At 45.5% G+C, this 10,629-nt stretch overlaps 1 protein-coding gene across 1 annotated transcript in view; it reads right to left on the reverse strand.

Moving 5' to 3' along the window:
- LOC102479195 (contactin-associated protein-like 3) overlaps window positions 1–10,629 on the reverse strand; it is a 215,268-nt gene that overhangs the window by 60,231 nt on the left and 144,408 nt on the right. Inside the window, 1 exon segment of the mRNA XM_027769064.1 lies at window positions 3,280–3,477. Coding sequence (XP_027624865.1) covers window positions 3,280–3,477 — 198 coding nt within the window.

A 10,629-nucleotide genomic window follows, 5' to 3' on the forward strand; every position in this document is an offset into this window, starting at 1 on the left:
CACTGTGGAGAACAATTTGGAGATTCCTCAAAAATCTACAAATAGAACTATCATGTTATCCAGCACTCCCACTCTTTAGTATCTACCCAAAGGACAGAAGAATATTTTATCGGAAAAGTGCTTGCACATCAATGTTTATTGCGGCACTTTTCACGATTGCCAAGTCATGGAAGCAATCCAAATGCCCACGAACTGATGAACGGTTAGAAAAACTGTGGCACATATATTCAATGGAATACTATTCAGCCATAAAAAAAACAACAAAACTCTGGCTTTTGACAGTAAGTGGATGAATATGGAAGACTTACTGCTGAGTGAGGCAAGCCATGTTATGAAGGAGAGGCATTGTATGTCCCCACTTAATATATACCAAGTGTCTGCACTCTATGACTGAAACTAATTGTCTAAAGGATATAGAAACACAGTATATAGATGTAAATACCAGATATAGTGTGTGTGAAAGAGGAGGGTCTGAGGAAGGACATTTGGGGGAGAGACAGAGAGGAAAAGCATTAATGGCACAAAGAGGTGTGGTATTATCTGTTGAAGATGTTTCGTGGTTTTATCGACGGTGCTGGGGAGAGGTGTTCACCTGCTGAAATATCCATTTTGTAAGATAAATAATAATGTGATTGAATGTATGGAAGAAAATGAAATGAAAAAATAAAAATAAATAATAAAAAATAAATTTTCAAAAAAGAGCATCTGGAAGTCAATGGGTTTGTACTGGATTGTTTAAATCTATACAAACAATTCTCCAGCATACAGGGATTCATATGACTATGAATGGACAATACAGTCCTCTAATTTCTGTCTTTAGAAAATGTTTAACAAGTTTAAAATTCTTTCCTATTTCTGTACTTTCCCCTAATGCTAGTTAAAGACTTGGTTTGGTGTTGGGTTATATATTTATATAGAAAGGATGATAATCAAGTAATCATTTCTGAATTGAAAGGTGAACAATGGCCCTTCATGTGAGAATTCTTTTCTGCTCTGGATGGTGCTGGGATCTGGAACAAACCATGTACTAGCTGTAAATTAAAACTGTAGAAGGCCATTTTTTTTGAGAGAGAGAGAGAGAGAGAGATTGTTTGCTTTAGGGCACATGCACTCACCAGAGAGACAGACATAGAAATAGACAATAAGAAATAATCCGCAAGCAGAGATGGCCATACCATAATCCCTCTTCTTCCATTCTCCTCTTGGGATCCTGGGCATGCACACACATGTACCTGGTGAGAGTTTCAAACCACCAGGTCCAGGATTCGAACCACAGTTGTCCATGTGGGGTCCAGCACCTTAACCATGAAGCAACATGCTGGTCCCGGAGACCACTGTTTTGGACTAAGCTCCTGTTTTTGAGTCCAACGAACCAGACCAAAATGGAGTCACTCATGCTAAAATGTTACATGATTAAACTGAAACTTTAAGGAAGCTGACAGATCCCAGATAGACCAGTTTTTCCTCAATCAAGAGACTGTATTCTATCCAAGTCAGAGTGGAAAGGAAATGAAACGTACGCACACCTGTGGTTTTCTCAGGAATGTGCACCTGAAATAGCTCGAGATGCTGCCTAGACTCATTGGACTTGTTTAGGAACATCTTAATTGCCCAAGTACCTCCCTCCTTTACCTTCCAGACCCACTGTCTCCACACTGCTTACAACTCAGATTAGCAAAGTGACTCTGGGTGTCCGTGAAGCCATCCTGCTGTGTTCATCACAGAATTTAGCCCATCCCTGCTGTGTAAGACTCCCCCACCCAACTCTCAAGACTCTTGCCTTAAATTCATCCTGAGGGCCAGCAGGTAGCATGGTGGCTGAGGTGCCTGATCCCACATGGCCAACTCTGAGGTTCTAGTCCCAGACCCGGAGGCTTGAAAATCACACCAGGTGCATGTGCATGTATGTCCCGAATCCAGAGGAGAATAGAAGAAAAGGGGTTGTGGCAATAGTGGATTTTCATCTTTAGTCAGTTGTGTTGCCAGAATGCCCAATCCCGCTGCCTTCAGAAACCCCCTTTGGTTTCTGGAGCTAGTTTGCCTCTCCTCCATGAGACATGTGGGGGTGTGGCATGGCCATTTCCCCGGAAGTGATTTCTCACTTCCCCTCTCTTTCTGTCTCTCTCTGGCAAACAAATGTACCCTATGGCAAAAACAATCTAGAAGACAGAAAACCCCTCCTGAGCTCTGTGGAATATCAGTACACGTTACCTGGAACAATGGAGATTTTGCAGGCAATTACCTAACTCTGGCCCAAAGGACGTCTTTGCTTTGTCTCAGCCTTTATTTATTTACTTTAAGTCAACATTAATATTAGCCTGAGTTTTGCTCCCTCATCTACTGGGTGACCTTTTTTTTTTTTTACTCCAAAACCCCTCTGTCTTTGCACAGCTTTCTCTGACTGAACAATCCAAGCCCGCTGTTCTACGGTACCGACTCTCCGGAAGTCAGCATTCTCAGTCTTCTGGGATCAGACCATCTCAGTGCAGCAATCTGTTTTCCAGCAACTAACAATGAGTACCAACCCTCTAGCACTGCACGCAAATGCAACCAATTGGAGGTGTGTAAATTAGCAGTGTTTCCCACACAGGCTTTATAGATGTCGTGCAGTTAAGTCCTGGTGAGGTACACACCTAACTCTGAGGACTCGGGAAGATAAAGCCACTTCCCAGTACCACAGCTGACAGTGACAGGCTCGGCACTGAGCTCAGAGGACCCCCTGTCGCTGGCTGCTCTGTCCACACCCCCACATGTCTCATGGAGGAGAGGCAAACTAGCTCCAGAAACCAAAGGGGGTTTCTGAAGGCAGCGGGATTGGGCATTCTGGCAACACAACTGACTAAAGATGAAAATCCACTATTGGCACGTTAGCTGTCTTCTGTCCTCAAAGAACTGCATATACCAGCACTGTTCCCTAATTTGCAAAAACTGAGACACTAATTGCACCCGTCTATGAAAAAGAACCTGACAGGATAATCGCCTTCAGATGAGCAGGTCGTGCTGTGCTGGCAGCCTCTTCTGAGGGAACACAAGGAGGACACGGCTGCCCTCTCCCCGGCCTCGTAAGGCCTTTATGGGTCAGCCACCCAGTCGCGTGGGAAGAGACTTCAGATCACTCCCAGCTTCAAGAAAAGAGTGGCTAAAAAACACCCCACTCTTTGTTCCACGAAAAAGCAGCTCTACACTTTCCAGATTGTGACTTAGGGGCTAGGGACACAGGTGTGTCAGGCGTCTGGCGGGCCTCGGGGACTCCTGGGGCCAGGCGCCACCCGAGCTTACCGCGGGGAGTTGGCAGCCTTGCTCGCCGGCAGTGGACGGCCAGCTGCTGGTGGCAGTGCGTGGCGCGGCTGATGAGGGCCCGGAGCTGCTCTGCGCTGGCTGCGTACTGGAAACGCACCGGCTGCGGACTGCCCCCATGGGCACTTCTGACTCTGGCTGGGTGGGAGCCATTGTGCTGCAGCGAGGTCCATGCTGTGTCTGCCGCAGGAAGGAAAGTGGGGAGCAGGGAGAGCGAGATTAGGCTGAGACAACCTGAAAACCAGATGCACCTGTTTTTGTGTATGTGTTATCATTTATTTATTTATTTATTCATTTATTTTTTAGAGAATTTTGTTGTATGGGAAGTGAACTTGCCAGAGAGACAGAGACAGAGAGACAGAAGCAAGAAATCACCCTCCCAGGAGGATGGCCATGCTGTAATCCCTTCTCCTCCATTCTCTCAGGATTGGGGGCATGCACATCCACAAGCCCGGCATGTTTTAAACTGCCAGGTCCAGGACTCGAACTGTGGTGGACTATGTGGGAGTCCAGTGACCTAACCATTACGGCATCTGCTGGTCCCTATTTGTTTATTAAATTTTGTCAGAGGACATGTGTGCTCACATGAGAGAGACAGAGAGAGCAGGGGCTGGGTCGCATCACAACCCGTCTCCCTTCCTCCCTCCAGTCAGAACTCAGCACACGAGCACAGGTCCTGGCATGTTTCTCCAGCCACAGGGTCTGAGCCTTAAACCGTGGCGTCGGCGTTGGCCCTACGGGATCTAGCTGTAACCACCGTGCCACAGGCCGGCTCGGTATTCTGTTTAATCATCAGATGTTTTTGAGACTAGAATCGATACAAGCATGATTTTTTCTTAATAATTTCATTTTATTTGTTATTATTATTCATTTTTTAATATGACCAGAGAGAGACAGAGAGAAAGGGAAAGAGAGAAAGCAAAATGCCAAATCTGCGACTAGCACCGTGGGTAGCCTCGTGAGAGTCCAGGGCCTTAACCCCCACGCCACTGCTGAGCCCGAGCACAATCCTTGCCACGTGAATGTTGGGGGCAGTCAGGTGGTGGTAAGGGAGGACGGGAGAAGGGGCTGCAGCGTGGCCATCCCCGGGAGTGCTTTCTCACCTTCTCTCTCTCTCTCTGTCTCTAGTGAGTGAACACACCCTCTAGCAAATTTTTTTAAAGTTAATACTAGGAATTCTCTTTATTGAAACTTGCATCACCATATACTAGGGGACTTTAAAAACTTGTGGAAAATGGAATTAATATACAAGTTTATTTTGTTGCAAAAGAAATTGAAATCCATGCATAATTTTTACATAATATACATTTTCCATGACATTTTGAAGACCCTTGTATTTGCAGTAATTATTACTATTATTATTATTATTTTAAAATTTGATGCAGGGTAGGTGCATTTGCCTGAGACTGAGGAAAATGTGGAGCGCCCCCACCCTAACATGGCGCCGAGAGCACCCAGACCTCTACACAAACAAGCCCATATTTGGTTATTGTTCCTGTTCCGGAACGCGTGGGCACTGCCTCAGCCTATCAGTGCTTGCCTGGTGGCAAAAGAGGACTGGTTCGCGGGACGGATATATAGGGAGCCCGGGTGGGCTGGGAAAAGAAGGCTGCGGAGAAAGAAGGAAGGAGGGAGGAGGCTGGAGAGAATGGAGGAAGGAGGAAGAAGAAGACTGTAAGAAGCCTGGGGTAATAAAGTGTTCCGGAGAAGACCTTGTCAGCGTCGTCATTTGAAGCGACAGGAAAAGACAGAGAGAGAGTGAGAAGCCAACCCCCACCCCCACTGGGGGGAGGATGGCCACGCTGCAATTCCTTCTCCATTCTCCTCTCAGGATTTTGGCATACATGCACACACCTGGTATGTTTTTCAAGCCACTGAGTGCGGGATTTGAACCACAGTGCCATCCATGTGGGATCCAGCTGCCTTAACTTCATGCCACCTGCTGGCTGCATATACTTATTTTTTTTAAATAATCATAGTCCTCTTCTGACTGAGTATCTTTTTTCTCTGATAATCAAATACACAGAAGAAAAATACATCTCGGAAACAAGCAATCCATATGATCACGGAAAATACATATTCTTGATTATGGTTGACCAACAGTTTGCCAGTCACTCACCCCACGGTCCACATGAAACACACAATGTCCCAGTGTCAAACCTAACCACCTACTCCTGGCACTAGCCACAGCTATGCAAACGTCTGCTAACAAATTTGGACATCTTCCTGTTTCATTCACTACCCACATTTCTTAGGAGAGAACTTTTTAAAAAATTAAGTACGTGCCACCACAAGAAAAGCATTGCAAGTTCTTACTTTCCCCCACACAGGTGCCATGCCATGTAGGTATCAAAGCTCATGACCTCGTGGTTAAAAGCTAACTGCGGTTCCCTGACTCAGCCGTATTGACCACATCGGGGCACATACCATCTCTCTGACCTGGCTCTGTTAAGATCATCAGTCTGCACATAGATCTGCAAATCACAGAAGACAGAACAGCTGTACAGAGTTTATTTATCTGTGTTATTTCTAGAGGATTATCTATGAATACGGTTCTGAAATCAACAGAATGTTAGAGGAAGCTCACTGAAACGTCCCTGTTGGTCCCCGGCCTCTGTCCCTGCCCTTGCCCTGGGGACTTGGTGCCTGGCTAGTCTTCAACACTTGCCTGGGACAATCTAACAGCCACATTGGTGCTTACAGACCCCAACACATGAGGTACCACCAGAGACCCAAGAAGGGGACCTTTCGGCCATGGAGAGAGTTCTGACGAACAGCCAGTCAAGCCACAGTACACACAGAACCAGTGAGAGCTGAGACAGACTGCCAGCCAGCAGGACAGACGCTGTTTTATATACAAATAGATAGGAAAGAAAAGATTCAAGGAGTCAGCAGGTGGCATGCTGGTTAAGGCACTGGTCTCCCACATAGCAGACTATGGTTCGAGTCCCAGGCCTGGCAGTGTGAAAGTCACTCAGGGCAAGTGTGCATGTGTGCCCAGAATCTGGAGAGGAGAATGGAGAAGAAGGGACTGCAGTATGGTCATCTCCTTCAGGAATGATTTCTTACTTTCACTCTCTCTGTCTCTCTCAGGTGAGTATACACACCCTATACCAAAACTTAAAAAAAAAAAAAAAGAGTTAAAAAGATTTAATAAATTATCTTTCTGCATGTGAAAGAGGTCGTGAGTCTTCCTACATCTTGATTTCCATAGACTTTCCCCCTCTTTAATCATGTTTTCACAGGGCAATTTATATTTCAATATTTTCATGGGGAATTACTTAAATGGACCTGGCATTACTTTTTGTTATTACCTACTTCCATTAAGCTGTGTTTTTTTTTTAATTTTTCTATAAAACAGAACAAGGATAAGAGGAAATATACTGAAACTGTGTTGGCCTTGGAAGTTCATCACTTATAATGTCATTTTGTCATTTATTTTCATGGTTTATGGCACAGAGAAGAATGATGTGCCTGAATAGTTTATACAGGTCAGTGGGCAGTGTGATGGATTTATGGTCTTGCATGGCTAAAATATAGTAATAGAAATCCTTTTCCAAGAGAAGGGAAAGGAAAGGTTGAAAGTAATCTCTAAAATTGCTTTTCTGGGGAAAAAGTAATTTAAATGATTACTTTTTATAGTAAGAATTATTTCAAATACTTCAATCACAACACATTATGTTTCCTTAATATTCCACAACATATTATTTTTATAGATTTAAAAAATGTTCAGTAGAACAGATCTTTGGGATCAGGTGATAACATTACCTTGGCTGTTAGGAAAAGGAGGCAGACAGCAAGTTCCGTGAACAGCACAATGGAGCAGATCAATGGCTGTTCTGTGGTCTGAGTCGGACATGAGATCTGAGAAAACCAACTGTAAGAGTGGGCACATTCTATTTAAACTCCAGAGGGCACACACGTTTATGAGAGACACAGTGAGAGAGAGAGAGAGAAAGCATTCCCCTAGTGGGGAGTGGTCACACCACAATCTCTTCTCCATTTCTCCAACCTGTTGGAATTTGGGGCATGTGTGCACATGCATCCGGTGTGTTTTTCAAGCTACCAGGTTCAGGATTTGAACTGTAGTCAACCATATAGAATGCAAGTTCCTTACCCACTAAGCCACAGGGCTAGTCATGGACAAATTTTAAGAGAGATTTTGAACTATCCTTATATCAGGCAAAATTATATCCACTTTGCAATTTGCAACACATCCTACACTTAATACATACATGCTTCTGAACTATGCAAGGAGCATTGATAGGAAAACAGGAGGCTGGATGGAAAAAAGAAACCGACCTTTTGTACAGGTTCAGGTGACCATAAATCCAAAGCATGTCTGCTATGATCCTTCTCACCTCCCCCAAAGAAGAAGACAGATCTCACCCAGAAAACCCAGTCCCGTAAGAACGAGTGGTGGCCCAGCTGATAGGGAAGTCAGCCTCGACAGAAGTCAGCCTCGAGGGGAGTCAGCCTCGAGGGGAGTGAAGGCAAAATCCCTTTTCTCACAGATGTTTAAAAAAGAGGTCCAAGTTGTATCTACCCATCCCATGTTGAAAACAAAGCCAGATGCCCACATTTCTCCAGGGGGGAAGAGGTCAGAGTTCTGAGAAGAGGAGGGGCAGGCCACGCACCTAGATGATCCGACTCATCGCATTCTGCCTCCAAAGAGCAGAGCTGCAGGCCTGAGGATGGACAAGACGGGCTGTGGACATCCCAGGTTGTCCGGGGGCCAGGAGAAATCACGTCTCCACCGAGCCTCTGAGAGGCACAGCCCAGGACAGCTTCTCGGCCTCTCTTCCACTACATCCCTTTCCAGAGAGTGTTAACGGATGGGAGAGTGTGGAGCTGCGCTGTGAAGTCCTTGGTTCTTTGGGTCCAGATCACTAAAATTAGAGATCTGTCCCTAGGCGCAAAGTGAAACTACAACCACTAATGAGGTAGGTAGAAAAGAAGATTTAATAGAAAAGAAAGGAAAAAAAGAAAGTACACCCACAAAAGTTCTTGGGCGGGCAGATTGCCAGGTGGCAGCCGCGCTTGGTACTAGTTAACCGTCATTTTATTACTAGAGGTCATGAATATTCATTAGTGGGAGGCCCGTTATGCTGCCTATGTCCTTCCTTTGAATTTGAATCCTCACGTTCTTTTCCTGCACCTGCGCACCTTCCTCACTGGTAAAGAATGAGGGACTTGATCACCTAATTGCTCACGCCCAATGTGAGCCAGTTTGTCCCAATTAGACTGCCCAATTAGTCCATCGCCCTAATGGGAATTAGGGCATTGACCAAAAATGCTTGCTTGGGGGGACAGCAGTTAGCGTAATGGCTATGTCGCTGGACTCCCACGTAGTCGACCGCGGTTTGCGTCCTGGACCCAGTGGCTTAAAACTCACGCCGGCCGCCTATGGCACAGAGAAGAATGATGTGCCTGAATAGTTTATACAGGTCAGTGGGCAGTGTGATGGATTTATGGTCTTGCATGGCTAAAATATAGTAATAGAAATCCTTTTCCAAGAGAAGGGAAAGGAAAGGTTGAAAGTAATCTCTAAAATTGCTTTTCTGGGGAAAAAGTAATTTAAATGATTACTTTTTATAGTAAGAATTATTTCAAATACTTCAATCACAACACATTATGTTTCCTTAATATTCCACAACATATTATTTTTATAGATTTAAAAAATGTTCAGTAGAACAGATCTTTGGGATCAGGTGATAACATTACCTTGGCTGTTAGGAAAAGGAGGCAGACAGCAAGTTCCGTGAACAGCACAATGGAGCAGATCAATGGCTGTTCTGTGGTCTGAGTCGGACATGAGATCTGAGAAAACCAACTGTAAGAGTGGGCACATTCTATTTAAACTCCAGAGGGCACACACGTTTACGAGAGACACAGCGAGAGAGAGAGAGAGAGAAAGCATTCCCCTAGTGGGGAGTGGTCACACCACAATCTCTTCTCCATTTCTCCAACCTGTTGGAATTTGGGGCATGTGTGCACATGCATCCGGTGTGTTTTTCAAGCTACCAGGTTCAGGATTTGAACTGTAGTCAACCATATAGAATGCAAGTTCCTTACCCACTAAGCCACAGGGCTAGTCATGGACAAATTTTAAGAGAGATTTTGAACTATCCTTATATCAGGCAAAATTATATCCACTTTGCAATTTGCAACACATCCTACACTTAATACATACATGCTTCTGAACTATGCAAGGAGCATTGATAGGAAAACAGGAGGCTGGATGGAAAAAAGAAACCGACCTTTTGTACAGGTTCAGGTGACCATAAATCCAAAGCATGTCTGCTATGATCCTTCTCACCTCCCCCAAAGAAGAAGACAGATCTCACCCAGAAAACCCAGTCCCGTAAGAACGAGTGGTGGCCCAGCTGATAGGGAAGTCAGCCTCGACAGAAGTCAGCCTCGAGGGGAGTCAGCCTCGAGGGGAGTGAAGGCAAAATCCCTTTTCTCACAGATGTTTAAAAAAGAGGTCCAAGTTGTATCTACCCATCCCATGTTGAAAACAAAGCCAGATGCCCACATTTCTCCAGGGGGGAAGAGGTCAGAGTTCTGAGAAGAGGAGGGGCAGGCCACGCACCTAGATGATCCGACTCATCGCATTCTGCCTCCAAAGAGCAGAGCTGCAGGCCTGAGGATGGACAAGACGGGCTGTGGACATCCCAGGTTGTCCGGGGGCCAGGAGAAATCACGTCTCCACCGAGCCTCTGAGAGGCACAGCCCAGGACAGCTTCTCGGCCTCTCTTCCACTACATCCCTTTCCAGAGAGTGTTAACGGATGGGAGAGTGTGGAGCTGCGCTGTGAAGTCCTTGGTTCTTTGGGTCCAGATCACTAAAATTAGAGATCTGTCCCTAGGCGCAAAGTGAAACTACAACCACTAATGAGGTAGGTAGAAAAGAAGATTTAATAGAAAAGAAAGGAAAAAAAGAAAGTACACCCACAAAAGTTCTTGGGCGGGCAGATTGCCAGGTGGCAGCCGCGCTTGGTACTAGTTAACCGTCATTTTATTACTAGAGGTCATGAATATTCATTAGTGGGAGGCCCGTTATGCTGCCTATGTCCTTCCTTTGAATTTGAATCCTCACGTTCTTTTCCTGCACCTGCGCACCTTCCTCACTGGTAAAGAATGAGGGACTTGATCACCTAATTGCTCACGGCCAATGTGAGCCAGTTTGTCCCAATTAGACTGCCCAATTAGTCTATCGGCCTAATGGGAATTAGGGCATTGACCAAAAATGCTTGCTTGGGGGGACAGCAGTTAGCATAATGGCTATGTCGCTGGACTCCCACGTAGTCGACCGCGGTTTGCGTCCCGG

The sequence above is a fragment of the Tupaia chinensis genome, unplaced genomic scaffold, assembly GCF_000334495.1.
Source record: "Tupaia chinensis unplaced genomic scaffold, TupChi_1.0 Scaffold148378_1, whole genome shotgun sequence".
Taxonomy (NCBI): domain Eukaryota; kingdom Metazoa; phylum Chordata; class Mammalia; order Scandentia; family Tupaiidae; genus Tupaia; species Tupaia belangeri.